The 16,140-nt window shown below is 36.6% G+C and overlaps 1 protein-coding gene across 5 annotated transcripts in view; it reads right to left on the reverse strand.

Annotated features, from left to right (window-relative positions):
- The window catches only part of TTC39B (tetratricopeptide repeat domain 39B), a 130,612-nt gene that overhangs the window by 14,871 nt on the left and 99,601 nt on the right, over positions 1–16,140 (reverse strand). For 4 of the 5 annotated variants that reach the window (XM_038552431.1, XM_038552428.1, XM_038552430.1 and 1 more), the window contains 7 exons: positions 15,175–15,283; positions 14,467–14,534; positions 14,322–14,381; positions 12,498–12,659; positions 11,555–11,646; positions 7,659–7,785; positions 5,089–5,197 (listed from right to left, as the gene is read on the reverse strand). In XM_038552431.1, the coding sequence (XP_038408359.1) occupies positions 5,089–5,197; positions 7,659–7,785; positions 11,555–11,646; positions 12,498–12,659; positions 14,322–14,381; positions 14,467–14,534; positions 15,175–15,283 (727 nt within the window). The remainder of the gene's footprint in view (positions 1–5,088; positions 5,198–7,658; positions 7,786–11,554; positions 11,647–12,497; positions 12,660–14,321; positions 14,382–14,466; positions 14,535–15,174; positions 15,284–16,140) is intronic. The other variant, XM_038552432.1, reaches the window with a different exon arrangement.

The raw sequence follows: 16,140 nt of genomic DNA on the forward strand, positions 1-16,140 counted from the left end.
TCAGCTCAGGTCATAGTCTCAGGGTCCTGGAATCGAGCCCCACATTGGGCGCCCTGCTCAGCAGAGAGTCTGCTTTTCCCTTTCCCTCTGCTCCTGTTTTCTCTCTCTCTTTCAGTCTCTCTTTCAAATAAATAAATAAATAAATAAATAAATAAATAAATAAATAAAATGTTTTAAGTAAAATAGGAAGGAAGGAATAGAGAGAGTACTCTGGTTTTCTAAACCTCTATTGCATTGTATATACTTAATCTAATACATATAATACTCCTTTACATTTTTCCCCCAACCAATAATGGGACAAAATAAACTTTGAGGTAAAGGCTGAAGAGCCTGCTCAAATAGAGAAAAACCCAGAGGTCCCTCAGGACTTCTTAATATACAAAGGCCCTACTCTCTGGTTATATTAGTCTATAGTACAAAGGATAGACATTCAAACTTCAGAATTTATTCAACTGAACCAAAGTCCTTACATTTGTAGGAAAACACAAGAAACAAGCTGGTCCACTTTTCTGGGGGGAAAAATACTCTACATATGTTTTTATTTAATAAAAAGAGTTTTTCCTTCACCTCCCAGTTTTAACATATCCATTTATTAAAAACATATCCATTTTCCCATTTGGTTTGTGGATACGTGGGTTTTAATTATAGATAATTCCGCTACTGGCAGGAAAAATGTTTTCTCAGTCTATCACAATTCTATATCTAGTATAGAAAATCTAAGAATGTTCAAATGAGCAAGTTAATAAAATGTAGCCAAATTAGTTGAACAAAAATGAATACTAAAATTTGTTTAAAAACCCAAATGGATCTTACAAGGTGCATTTTGTGAAATCTCATTTTTTCAGGTGAACTTTCATGGAGTTTCATTTCATCTAATTTCAAAATGATGTGACTTTATGTTGACTTTACATGCAAATCAAACTGAAATCTTTTTCCTTTTTGAAATTACTTCATGCTGAAAATAGTAAAGATCATCTCATATCCATTAAGATGACTACTACCAAAAAACAACAACAACAAAACCCCAGGATATTACAAATATTGGTGAGGATATAGAGAAATTAGAAGGTTGTGTGCTGCTGGAGAGAATGTAAACTGGTGCAGCCACTACAGAAAACACTGTGGTAATTCCTCAAAAAATTAAAAAAAGAAATGGTACATTATCCAGGAATTCTATTTCTGAGCATATAAGAACTGAAAGCAATTTCAAAAAATATTTACATACCCATGTTCATATTAGTATTATTTGCAATAGCCAAAAAGTAGAAGAAACTTAAATGTGCAACAGTGGATAAATGGAAAAACAAAGTTTTATATCAACAAAGTGATATATACATTCAATGGAATATTATGCTTAAAAAGGGGAAAATTCTCACACATGCTACAACATGGATATACCCCATGGCCATTATGCGAAGTGAATTAAGCCAGTCCCAAAAGGACAAATAATGTAGGATTCCACTCATATGAGCAACCTAAAGGAGTCAAATTCATAGTAACAAAAAGTAGAACTGTGATTGCCAGAGGCAGTGGGGAGAGGGAAATAGCTATTTTTAATGGGTATGGAAAAGTTCTGGAGACTGGTTGCACAACTATGGGAATATACTTAACATTACTGAACTGTACAGTCAAAACTGGGTCACAGGGTAAATGTTGTGTTATATATAGTTTTTACTACAATTAAAAATTAAAAAGAAGGGCACCAGGGTGGCTCAGTTGGTTAAGCGTCTGACTCTTGATCTCAGCTCAGTTCTTGATCTCAGGGTCGTGAGCTCAAGCCCCATACTGGGCTCCACGCTAGGCATGGAGCCTACTTAAAAAAATAAAAGTAGGGACATCTGGGTGGCTCAATGGTTAAGAGTCTACCTTCAGCTCAAGGCGTGATCCTAGATCCCAGGATGGAGTCCCACATTGGGCCTCCTGCATGGAGCCTGCTTCTCCCTCTGCCTATGTCTCTGCTTCTCTCATTCTGTGTCTCTCGTGAACAAATAAATAAAATCTTTAAAAAAAATACAATACAAAAACTTTTAAAAATTAAAAAGATAAAATTGTAAAAAGAATATTAAAGAAGCTTAATACAACTCTATACATAGAAAAACTATGCAGACAATGTAACAATAACGGAACATCTAGGACATACAAAGAAAGTCTAAAATGTCCATATAGTGAGTCTGTAAGTCTGTACTTCTACATACACTCCAACGGTTCTCTGTTAAATAGTAAAAACTTTGGATTTCTCTTTTGGATTACAGTTTATTGAGCCTTTTCATCCACTCGTTTCCCTGGTGCCCAGAAAGCAGAGAGTCCATGAAGATAAATAACTCAATATCTTGGCTACTCTACCTAAGTTCCAACTCATAAAGGGCTGAAGTTTAAAACTTTTCTGTAAGCGGCAGGAATAAGGAGAGAAAGGGAACCATGGTTCTTTTATAAAAATGCTGCCTTTGACATGAGAGAGTGACATTAACTCACTCTCCATCAATCGATAATCTTTACAGGTACCTTTTTTTCAATAGTAAAATAGAATATCCCATTTACCTGATCTTCCTGTGATTACCAGTTTATATTTCTTCCTGTGATTATCAGTTTAACTTGCAGAATGATTATTTGGGAGAACTGGGGTAGGGGGTACCCGTCTGTGGCCTCAGAACATCATTGCTTTTTGTTCTATTGGCTTCTTCTGCTATCCTGCCTGAAACTTTGACCTTATTAGCAAATAAGGCAATTGATTTACTTTCATTCTTTTATATTTCTTTTCCTTATTGGGGGTGAATCTGAAGCTAGAATTATTTCAAATACGGAAAGCAGCCTAAATGCCCAACAATACTAAAAGAGTTGACTAAATTATGATACATTAGCTCCATGGAGTGCTATGAAGCTTTTGAAATTATTATAGGAGCCATTTAACAACAACTTAAAAGGCTATGATAAAAATAGAACTACCATATGATCTAGCAATTCTACTTCTGGTTATTTATCCAAAGGAAATGAAAACACCAACTTGAAAAGGTATCTGCACCCTCATGTTCATCACAACATTATTTACAATAGCCAAGATATGGAAGCCACAAATGGATGAATGGATAAAGATAATGTAATATAGACATACCACAGACTATTTATTCAGCCATAAAAAATAAAATCTTGCCATTTTGCAACAACATGGATTGACCTTGAGAGCATTATGCTAGTAGTGAAATAAGTCAGACTTACAAAGACAAATACCATATGATCTCACTTATATGTGGAATCTAAAACAAACAAAACCAAACAAAAAAAAAAAACCAAGCTCATGAATTGGTGGTTGCCAGGAGTAGGGCATGGGAGGTAGGAGAAATGGGTAAAGAGAGCCAAAAGTATAAACTTCCCATTATAAAATAAGTAAATCATGGGGATATAATGTAGTATGGTGGATACAGTTAATACTGTACTGCATATTTGAAAGTTGTAAGAAAGCAGATCTTAAAAGTTTTCAACACAATAAAAAAAATTTTTGTAATTATGTATGGTAACAAATGTTAACTAGACTTATTGTGGTGATTATTACAGAGTCCACAAATATCGAATCATTATGGTAACACGTGAAACTAATATAATGTTATATGACAATTACAGTTCAATTAAGTATAATGTTACATGTCACACTTCACTTTTAAAAAGTATGATATATTAAGTGAAAAAAAAGTAGGCTAGTATATGCCCAGGTATACTCTGATTATAACTATAAAAATAAAGCTATGATGGAACAAATAAAAATTCTGAATTAATTGTTATAATAGCAAAAATATGGGTAACTTTTTTCACCTACATCTATCAATCATAATTGTGTTTAATTTTTTAACAATAATTATAAAGAAAAATCTCATTTAGCATTTCAGCCTCATTTTATAGCTCCAAATACAAAAATGAAACAAATGAGGTCCTCATTCCTGGAGCTATGTTCAATATTTAATTTCCCATGTGGAGAATATATTGAATATGAGGCTAGCCACTCTGTCAGTGCTCATCATTTTCCAGTTAAGAAATATGAATTAACTTATAATTTTTCCAGCCTTTTCCTGAATTTCTATGCCTTTTGCCATGTTTGTTACCACAGAAGTTTTCATTTTACTACTGTGGTTAGAACATTCCAAAGGATAAATGGTTGGGGAGGTTGGTAAGGAATACTACAAAAGGCTATCATTTATGGCATCATTTCTCAAAAGATAAATCTTCTGTTTAAGATAGAGAATTAGACAATGTCAGAGAAAGAAATCTTTGGATATTATCTGTGTCTCTTTGGATATCATCACCCCATTTTAAAAGAAACTCGAGGCCTAGAATGATAAGGTATATTTCCCAGAGTTTCATGCTAGAGCTGGGACGGTAAGCCCAGATGGCCTGATTTTCCTTCTACTATGCCAGATGCTTCCAGGAAATGGAGCTTCCAGGAAACTGGAGAGGGGCCTCCAGTACAACCAGCAGTAATTAGTAAAAAAAATTCAATTGTAATAAAATTTCAACTTGAAAACAATCTTCTGTGTCTGCAAAAACTTAATAGTCATTATAGAGCAAAAGAAGGCATGGAAAGAGTCACAAACTAAAAACCAGAAATGCACCCTAGAACTCTGATTGTTCATTTTTTTCGGTAACATTTATTTGGGTATAATTCACATACCATACAATTCACCCATTTGAAGCACACAGTTTGCTGTTGTACAACCAATACTATGGTCTTAGGACATTTTCATCATTCCAAAAAGAAATGCCATGCCCTTTAAAAGGTGTCACACACATACCCCAGTTCTCTATCCCTAGGTAATCACTAGCCTACTCTCTTTATAGATGTACCTGTTCCAAATATTTCACATAAATGGAATCATACAATATGCTGTCATCTGCAACTGGCATCTTTCACTTAGCCTCATGGCCCCAAGACTAGTCCATATTGCCCCAAATGTCACTCCTCTGACTACAATCATCCAGACCCTTGAAGCCCAAGTGTTTTGTCCTTATGATGTGTACAAATGAACATGGGCAGATGTGCACAGGGAAAGGGCAGGAGAGTGGTAATAAAAAAGATTTCCAGGCTTTACTTTTCATACTTACTTTCATTTTGTAAAGCAGCCTCAGCCTTTTCAACAGTGACCAACAGATTTTCAGAAAGGTCTTTTCTCTTGCTCACTACTGGAAAACCATTCCAGACATACATCATTTCCTAATGAGGAAGAATGAAAAGTCATTCACAATTATATGAGGTTATCCAATATCCTTTACAACAACACAACTATTCTCTTGGTTGCTAGGGATCTCAAGACAACATTCAGAAATCACTTTCCTTAACTTTCCTCATTTGGAGTGCAGTGAAGAGAATTTCGCCTTTTCTCATTTTATTATATGCCTTTTGCCTTTTATACCATGAAGTGATTCAATATATATAGTATATTATCTTTTTACGGAAAAATTTACTCATTCACTTATACATATATTGGTATTCCATCCTTTTGGAAGATAGTAGATTACGAATATAGTAATAGAGTATTTTTAACTGATCCTGTGAACAATTGTATTTGATAAAAATTTTGTTGTTAATTTTAAGTAAAGGGAAACATTTAAAAATATCTGCCAATTGTTTACATAAAATGTTTCCAAGGACTTCACTGGAAATGAACATACAAAATATTTTAATGGTTCTTTTATCTCATTAAAAACATGTGACAGTCCAGCAGTGCAATCCAACATGCAGAAAATGCATTCACTTAAAGCCATATGGCTGAATGACAGTCCCTGAAAATGTAAACTAATGATTTCTCATTGCAAATTATATCTCATAGGCTAACAGATGAGAATTTTTTGGACCAAAAGCAAATATGCTTTTGCTTGAAAATATTTTTCTAACTTCCCTGGTAGTATAGTTCATATTTTTAAGGGTATGAAATAAGCAGGGTAATTAGTATCTTCTTGGAAATAAATGAATTTTAAAATATGATAAAGACATTGAACAGCTTCTTACAGGCAGGTAGTGGAAATGAGGAAAATACATACGGATGGCAAAGGGGAATAACTGAATAAACTCTGGAATACAAAAAAGAAAAAAAAGAAAAAAAGAAAGAAAAGGAAAAAGTCAGGAAACCCCAAAGGACGACAACAGATGTCAGCTTGTACTTCATGGTTTTCCTGTGCTGACTACCCATGCAAAATCAAACCCCAAAGAGCCAGAATAATTTGATATATTCCGTACTTTCAAAGAAGTCTTCATTAAAACAAATTAGGTGGAAATCATGCTTTTTTTCATGAAGTCTTGTCTAAACAGCCTAACAATTAAGAATGTGGTGCTCTGGGGGGCACGTGGATGGCACAAGGCACAAGGTGGGTAAGCCCCTGACTCTTGGTATCAGCTCAGGTAAGATCTCAGGGTCCTGAGATCAAGCCCCATGTCAGGCTCTACACTGAGTGCAGAGTCTGCTTAAGATTCTCTCTTCCTGAGATCCCTGGGTGGTGCAGCGGTTTGGCGCCTGCCTTTGGCCCAGGGCGCGATCCTGGAGACCTGGGATCGAATTCCACGTCGGACTCCCAATGCATGGAGCCTGCTTCTCCCTCTGCCTATGTCTCTGCCTCTCTCTCTCTCTCTCTCTCTCTCTCTCTCTCTCTGTGTGTGACTATCATAAATAAATAAAAATTTAAAATAAAAATTTAAGATTCTCTCTTCCTCTCCCTCTGCCACTCCTGCTCATGGTCTCTCACTGAAAAAAGTATGAGCACCACATTGTTGAATGACCACCCACTTAGGGCACCTGAGTGTTGGAAATGTGGCTAGTCCAAACTGAGATCTGCTCTAAAAGTAAAATACACACTAGATTTCAAATGATTAGTACAATAGAAAGGAATGTGAAATACCTCGTTAAATTTTTACTGGTTACATGTTCAAACAAACATTTTACATATACTGGGTTAAACAAAATATATTCTTAAAATTATTTGAATATTTCCTTTACTTTTTACAGTATTTGACCTCTTAATTTTTAATCTGGCTACTAGAAAAGATAAAATCAAATAAATGGTTTGCATTAGAATTCAACTCAACTTTAATTAAGCCAACTCACATCCCTGCCTGAGTTTCCTTATCTGTAAAATGAGACCACAGAGAGAAAGTATCCTCAACAGAGTTACTGTAAGAACCAAATGATATGTTTTTTAAAATAACCTTTCAGGGGCACCTGGTGGCTCAGTGGTTGAGAGTCTGCCTTTGTCTCAGGTCCTGATCCCGAGGTCCTGGGATTGAGTCCCGCACTGAGCTCCCCGCAGGGAGCCTGCTTCTCCTTCTGACTGTCTCTGCCTCTCTCTCTCTCTGTCCCTCACGAATGAATAAATAAATATTTTTTTAAGTAACTTTTCAAAAATATTAAATGATATATATTTTAAAATATAATGCTTAGAACATACCAACTAGTCAAAAAATTAGCTATAATTTTTATGAGTATTTAATTATTAATAATTTATAAATGTTCACCTTACAAACACTCTTACAATGGCTCTTAATTGAGCTAAACTTCACAGCAAACATAAACTTCACAGGTGTGCTTCCTGCTGCTGTGAATGGACGATTTCTTTTATTTGTTTATTTATTTTTAACAATTTCTTTATAGAACACAAACAGTAAATAAAATAAAGGCAGATACCAGGGCAGGGACGATGAGCTTCACTGGTGCAGGCAACGAGGCAGAGTAACGTCGAGACTTCCTTACAGCAAACTTCTCAGTAGGGATAGATTTCCCTGCAATTCTCTGCTTCAAGCTATCCACCTGTCTGTGAAGAACCCAACCCCAGCCCCAGAAAAAGGTCATTAGAACACATATGTTACTGATACTTGCAGTTTTCACAATGCACTCCCCACACCAGCAACAGCAGCAGCATCTGGAAATGTGTCCTAAACACAAACTTTCAGACTCCACCCCAATGGTGGAATGACCTAATATTAGTAATTCTAGAGCTGGGCCCAGCAATCTGGAGTCTAGTGAGCCCTCCAGGTGATTCAGATGCGTGCTCAAATGTGAGAACCACTGAGTAACACATACTTCTCTCTAGTTAACTTAGCTAGTGTATTTTTTTTATCAAATACAATCAAGAAAATCTAGATATAAAATTGGCAATGCACCCTAATGGTTATCACAGCAGTGTCTACAATAGCCAAAATATGGAAAGAGCCCAAATGTCCATCAACAGATGAATGGATAACACACACACAATGGAACACTATTCAGTCATCAAAAGGAATAAAATCTTGGCATTTGCAATGACATGGATGGAACTAGAGGAAATTATGCTAAGTGAAATAAGTCAGTCAAAGAAAGACAAATACCATATGATTTCACTCATATGTGGAATTTAAGAAACAAAACAATTCGATGCTATCATAGAGCAGACCTCAAGCTTTCTCCTGAAAATAAGACTGGTTACATGTTTCATGGAAATTGTTTTGATATGAAGAAAACTTATTCTGAAGTGGAAGAAAACAAATGGAGATTTAAAAGATTTCAACATATCTGAATATCCCATTCCATTCCATCGGCTGTGTGTGTGAAACAAGGACATGCATTTCACCAGTAAGAGGTGGCATTAATCCTACCACAGCATCCACTGATGTTGATTCTATAGTTAGTACACATGGTCCTATTTTCAAAAAGAGCTTCTAAAAAGAAGATAAAAGGGATCCCTGGGTGGCGCAGCAGTTTGGCGCCTGCCTTTGGCCCAGGGCGTGATCCTGGAGACCCTGGATCGAATCCCACGTCGGGCTCCCTGCATGTAGCCTGCTTCTCCCTCTGCCTGTGTCTCTGCCTCTCTCTCTCTCTGTGTGACTATCATGAATGAATAAAAATTAAAAAAAAAAAAACTTAAAAAAAAAGAAGATAAAAAAAAAAAAGGCTTGGTATTACCTTCAAATTTGCCCTAACAAGTCTTGAGGCTATCATTTCTCCTAACATGGGCACAGAATACAGGATTCCATGTAAAAGGTCTCATCATTAATTAGGTTTGAAGAATGTAACACAGCTTCTCTGCCCCTTCACTTCCTCCTCTCCAGTGGTCATCTCCTCTCTGCTACCAGAGCCTCTCGCCCCTGCAGTCATATCTTAGAGCATTTTTCCATTGCCTGCAACTTTTCTACCTTGAAGCGCAAATTCAAGCACACCACTCTGAATACCATTCTCTTCATTCTAAATTGGCTATTCTAGTAAGACTGCTGGTCTACTTGCTCTTTGCCCTTCTCCTGATCCACATCTCTCTCTCTCTCCATGTTCCTGCTTAGATGGCTTTGTCCTTTGACTCCTGCACACACTGTCCTAAGTCCTAAATGCCCTTGTCCACTGGCTAATTGCAACGCTCATCTGATAAAACTGCAATCCAGGGTGAGGCTCAGTGTCTGTGTGAAAGCAGACTGGCATCCCTGTAAACCTTAGCACTGACCTCAAATGGTCATTCCTCCTGTGGTGTTTCTTTCAAAACCCCACCGTCCCACTCTCTGTGACAATGATTTTGAACATTTTCCATCCTCCCACACTGGCAGCCCACTCCTCTCTCCCTCAGTAAATGCCCTTCTTTGTAAAGAAAAACAAGCTAGCAGATGGAGAGCCCTCCTTCTCATGCCACAACACATAAGTTTGCCTGCCTCTGTACCCACTCTGGACTTCTTCCTGTGTGACACAACAGAGCACCTGGTCCTCCTCCTAGATAAAACCAACCATGCCATCAGTGTTTTCAATTCTAATTCCTCCTGCCCTAGGACACTTATAAATATCAGTCATCCCATTTTCTTGCTTCTATGTGTAACCTCTCTTCTACCAACTGGATCCTTCCTAATGGTATTTGAGAATACTCACAACTCTCCCACTAAAACATTCTCTGACATGACATCTCCCTCCAACTACCAATCTCTCTCTCCCCTCCCCTTCATAGTCAGAATTACCCGGGGATGCATTTATCATCAACTCTGCATTTCTTTTCTTCAGCCACCCCAGTCTGAATTCCACTTCCACTTGACTACCTTATCAGCCTCTGCTAGGGTTACCAATGATCCCTGTCAACTCTGTCTTATATTTAAATAGAATACTGTGTTCTGTGAGACATAGTTCGATGCCCCTTGACCTTTCTTTTCTTTTGACCTATATACAGCTGACCCTTGAACAATGAGGGTTAAAGACACCAATCCCCGCATAGTCAGAAACTCATATATAGCTTTTGACTCCCCCCAAATTTAACTGTTAACAGCCTGTTGTTGACCAGAAGCCTTACTGATAACATAAAGTTAATTAACATATATATCATATGTATTAAATACCATAGTCTTAAAATAAAGTAAGCCAAAGAAAAGAAAATGTTATTAAGAAAATCATAGGGAAGAAAAATAAATTTTCAATATCGTACTATAGTTATCAAAAGAAATCTACATGTAAGTGGACCTATGCAGTTCAAACTCATGTTGTTCATCAGCTGTACATAAAATATAACATGATGTCCTATCAAGTATCACCATTTAGTTCTTTAATGGGCAGTGCTCCTTCCTGCAATAGGCTCTTTGGTCTGAAACTGTACCAGCACAACTCCCTGCTGCCTCAGCAGCTCCAACTCCACCTTCAGATACCATCTCAACCATTACTGCCTCTACATTTGTATACATACTTCTCCCATTGGGGAATGCTGGTAGGAGGGGACAGTGAGTGGGTACTCTTGGTGATGCAAGTTATTATCAGCTTCTGGCCTGCTAATTGTGATCCCAATCACCAAGAGAGGAAAAAATATCAGGTTTGTTCAGGAAGACTGAGCATGGTGAGTTTAAAATGCTTTCAGAGCACCTGGGTGATATAATTGGTTAAGCATCCAAATCTTGGTTTCAGCTCATGATCTCATGGTCATGCGATCAAGCGCCAGGTCTACTTGGGACTCTCTCTCCCTCTCCCTCTGCCCCTCACCTATCTTCTCCAAAATAAATAAAATATTTTAAAAATAAATAAAATACTTTCATATATCCAAGTAAAGATGACAAATGGGAGCTGGCTTTATGGGTCTGGAGCTCAGTCAGGTCTGAACTAGGAATTTAAACTTGGCCTGGCCGAGATTTCCTAAGGTTGAGGCTCTAACACACCAATATTTAAAAGCTGGATAAAATAGGATAAGCCTACAAAGATACTAAGAAGGAATGGCAAGAAAAGTAGTAAGAAAAAAATTAGTCATGTATTATGATTTTGCAATTGTTTATGTGATAATTTTACTGATATCTGGTTCTACTACAAGATTATAAATTCCACAAGGACAGGAACCATGCCTGTTTATTCAGCACTTAACACGGTACCCCTCACAGAGTAAGTGCGCAAAAACAACATTACAGATGATGGGTACATACTGATCTAGACAAAGTTAAACAGGTTAGTTCATAGCAGACCTTCTCTGAGTATGGTTTTTAAAGATTCCTGCATTGAATAGTAGAAATTAATGAAAATATGAAGGTAAAGCATGGGAGAACACTTAGGGGAAAAGAAAGATGTATTTAGGATCTTTGTTATAGCAATAGTACCTTGCTTACCTGAATAAAGTTACTACATCCTCCTTAGTTGCTACTACATCTTCCTCTGGAAGCATACTCAAAATTGCAGCTTTCAAGAACACATATGTTGCCTTGAGGAAAAGAAGAAAAGCAGTGAGTACAGAACATCTCTAGGTACATGACATTTCTATCTTGCATGTCAGGAATGACCCACAAACTGTCCAGAGGTAACATTTAAAAGGGACCTAAGAAAAAAAAGAAAATGAAGTCTTATACTGCTTGGTCCTATTGAGAATAACACTTTTCAGTTAATTTTGACCCCTTTCCTATTATATAACAATAGTGTTCACAGATAAGAGAGTATACAGAATGAACAAGAAATCGTTATCTCATTTCTCCCAACTTCTCACAAATAGGTGAGAATTAATTTTAATTATTATGAAACGCCTCATCATCAGGGCATCATAAAGTCTCCAGAAAAAATGTTAAGACTATTGATATTTATTTATTTATTTTAAAGATTTTATTTATTCATTCATAGAGACACAGAGAGAGAGACAGAGAGAGAGAGACACAGAGAGAGGGGCAGAGACACAGGCAGAGGGAGAAGCAGGCTCCATGCAGGGAGCCCGACGTAGGACTCGATCCAGGGTCTCCAGGATCACGCCCTGGGCTGCAGGCGGCGCTAAACTGCTGTGCCACCGGGGCTGCCCGACTATTGATATTTAATAACTTTAAAATGTAAGTGCATTTCATCCTCAGAGATGAAACCTCTTTGTTGAAAAGGACTGTGTGGATGCTTTCAGAGCTGAGGGCAGTACTTATAAGCAGTAGGTATTTAATGCTTATTTCCTCCTTCAATGAATCCCTCAGTTGAGAAAGCAGTGTTGATGTCATACTTCTGAATAAACAGTCCTAAAAAAAAGTCATCCTGGACACTTATTAACAAATAGGTAACATTAATGAAAGCACAGCACTTTACCTTGGACCATTTACTTTCTTTGCAAAGCAGATCGGAATAATAATATGCCTTCATCCAGTTTTGTTGGAATACATAAATCCACATCAGCTCCCAGTAACAGAGATGGTGAAACTGTTTCCATTCTTCTTGAACTGAAATGCATTTTCGAAATATCTCTTGTGCCTATAAGTCAATTGCATAAAGCTGATCATCCAGATAATAGACAAGGAGATAATAACCTAATGGAAAAATACATAAATCACTTTGTACAAAAAGAACAAAAGCATCACTCATTAAACCATTCAGTGTGATGATATAATGATCCTTCCCCTCCATGCAATGATACAATTAAATTCTGCCTCTTGATTTAGCTTCTTGAGGGGGCTGTGGGACTTTATAATGTGAGAGAAGTGAAGTCCCTTCCCAAGTAAGATATAAAATGCAGAAGTCCTTTACAAAAAGACTGAAAATAAAAGCCAGAACTCCCGTAAGTTAAAATATACCTTAAACAAAGTTAAAGGCAGGCTGGGAGAAGGTATCATTACATCCACAAGTGGCCAAAATTAACCCTTATCATACAACAATTTTATAAAATCCTTAAAAAAAAGACAATGGGAAAATTGTCAAAGATATGAATTGGTAAATCAGAGAAAAAGATATACAAGTGACAAACATACACATGAAGAAATCTATACGCTGAAAAATAAAAATTTAAAAATTAGATTCTCAGGGCACCTGGATGGCTTGGCAGGTTGAGTGTCTGACTTTTGGTTTGGCTCAGGTCATGATCTCAGGCTCAGGTTCCTGAGATCAAGCCCCACGTCGGGTGCCATGCTCAGCAGAGAGTCTACTTGTCCCTCTCCCACCTCTTCTGCTCCTCCCCCCACTCTTGCGTGCACATCTTCTCTCCCTCTCTAAAATAAATAAATCTTTAAAAAAATAGATTATCATATTTTGGCCATGACATGGGCAAAAATAAAAGATAAATCCAGAGTTGCCAAACTATATTGGAAACAAGTATTCTCATTTCTTTATAGAAGTTTAAATGGGATAACCTTAGTTATTAACCTTAGTTAGGAGGGCAATTTGTCTAAATTTATCAAAATGCGAACACCTTTGACCTAGAAATCCTGATTATCGGAATCTTATATAAATACACATGTCCACAGAAATATACACGAGAGGTTTACAAAAGCATTATTTATAGTAGCCAAATGTCTATCAGTAGTGGGATGCTTTATTAAGTATCATACATCCATCTAATGGAATGAAATCAAGCCATCAAAAAGACTGAGGGAGATTTAGATATACTGACCTGGAAAGAAATCCAAGATGTATTGTAAGTAGAAGAAGAAAAAAAACAAATCAAAGAAAAATACATAGGTTTGATCTCATTTGTGTAGAAGAAAATTATTGGTTAGTATACTTATATGAAAAACTCCATAGCCGTCTTCTTCAAGAGAATTAATGAATCATTTCCCTTGATAAGGAGTATGTGCAAAACAGTGAAGTTGTATCTTATGCAGAGGCTTGATTTCAAAGTCAATATATAATACAGAAACTCATAAAGTTTTTTGAAGAATTCCCTTAAAGGCGATCACCTATATTTTTGTAATATTCTACCCCAAGCTGCCTCACAGACTTACGTGTAAGTACAAACCATATTCAGAAATCTACTATAGAATACACACACAAAATTAAATTGGAGCATTTAAATAATATATTTTGTCTTTATTTCTGTCTAGCATATAAGCTAAACTTACTTATGTTGAATGAATATGACACAGCCCCACCTTACAGACAACTCCCCAATTACTCCCCCCCCCCCCCCGCCAAATAAATTACCTCTTCCACATTCCCTTTCAGCAGCTCTATCCGGGCATGATAAAACAACATGAGGGAGCCCTGTGGAGAAAGGAAGAAAACAGATCAGCGCCAGCCCTGCTTGATTGGTTATGATTGAAACACACACTTGAAATTCTAAGCATACATTTGGAAACTGCCGGAGGAAGGGTGCAAGGAGGTTCTCCGCTTCCACAACATTCACTTCTCCTGTACCTAGAAATTCAACAGGAAAAACCTTAGTCTTCACAAAACAGGGTGATACTTATAAGTAGTTCTCCACATTTCATTAAAATATAGCAAACACCTATTCATGGAAAAGATAAAAACTGTTAATTTGGCATTTCTGCATTTGAGAAATAAAGTAAGACAAGTCCCATCTATGACTGTAGTCTAAGAAACCTCTAGGACAGACTAATGCATAAGTATAGAAGCAGTTATCTTTGAATCCTAATTGGGCTTTCTGGTTTTAATAGCAATTATTAATTTATCTTAACCAAAAATTTAATTTTCTACTCAGAAAGAAATGCAATACAAATATGCTAAAATAGATCACCTTAAAGTTTACAGAATGTTTTTAGCTGAGAACAGATAAAAAATATTCTTTGAAAGAAAACCTCCAGTCCCTCTGCTAAATATTACTATGACAAATGTCACTATTTTTCATCTTTACTCAAAAAAGAAAAAAAGTAAACAAATATGGACTACTAGCTCTTGGTAATTTTTTTCCAATTGTTTTACTTGAGATATAATTAACATACAATGTTATATTGGTTTTCAGGGAACAATCTAAATTTTTTACTTACTCAGATGAAAGGTCAACTTTCAATGACATAAAATGTAATCCAGTCCTTACCAAGTATTAGGGAGATATAAGTATGAAAAGCTAGTATAGTTAAGCAGCACAGTGGAGACCTCATGCTTCTTCCTGATGCACCTTCCTGTAACTGCAGAAGGCCCAACTCCTATGGGAAGCAAATGCATTTCAGAAGGGGAAAACATGACTGAAAAATTACTCCAACACTACAGATGCCTGGTTCATGTATCTCCACCCTCCAAGAAGGTGAAGTTTATTTTTCAAGAGCTTAGAATAGGGGTAATCCCTAACCAGAAACAAACTTTATATTGTAAACTGGCATAAGATAATCTCACAATTTTTTTTTCACATTATGTGATTCTAGGGAGAGGAAAAGGGTAGTGCTCATTTCATAGAAATGTTCTATTTCTCTGATAAAAAATATTAGTTTATTAAGACATATTGAGGATCTAAGCACAAGACACTATGGTGGGTATGAACAAATAGAGTTTTGTCTTCGAAGATCTTGCCATCAAATAGGCAAGACACTACATGAACACAGGTGAGTGTCATAAGAAAAATAACTTAATGATTCTGAGTCAGGAATACTTGAATCTCACTGGGAGAAAATAAGGGAAAGTTGGAGGAATAGCTGACATTTATCTCAAATCTAATGATGGAGAGGCTCCCAAGAGAACATTATTTGGGAGGCTGCTGGCTAGAGAGGACATCTAAATTAGAGAGTAGCAGAAGCACAGAAATAGAAAGCACAGAACCTGTATGATAATCTGTTCCCCCAGATAATCTTGTTCTCATATAGTTCTCAAAACCTGCCCTCTTCACTAACATGGATAGCTTTTGCAATAAGGCAATCTAGGTAATAGCATACTGAATATTATGTTTAATAAATGTTATATGCTACAAAAACAACCACACAGAAACATAACAAATGAAATTCATGGAAAACAAAATTTCCTTGCTTAGTTTTATCATGAAACTTGTAAAAGTGCAAGGAACCCCAAAACA

The sequence above is a fragment of the Canis lupus genome, chromosome 11, assembly GCF_011100685.1.
Source record: "Canis lupus familiaris isolate Mischka breed German Shepherd chromosome 11, alternate assembly UU_Cfam_GSD_1.0, whole genome shotgun sequence".
Lineage (NCBI taxonomy): Eukaryota > Metazoa > Chordata > Mammalia > Carnivora > Canidae > Canis > Canis lupus.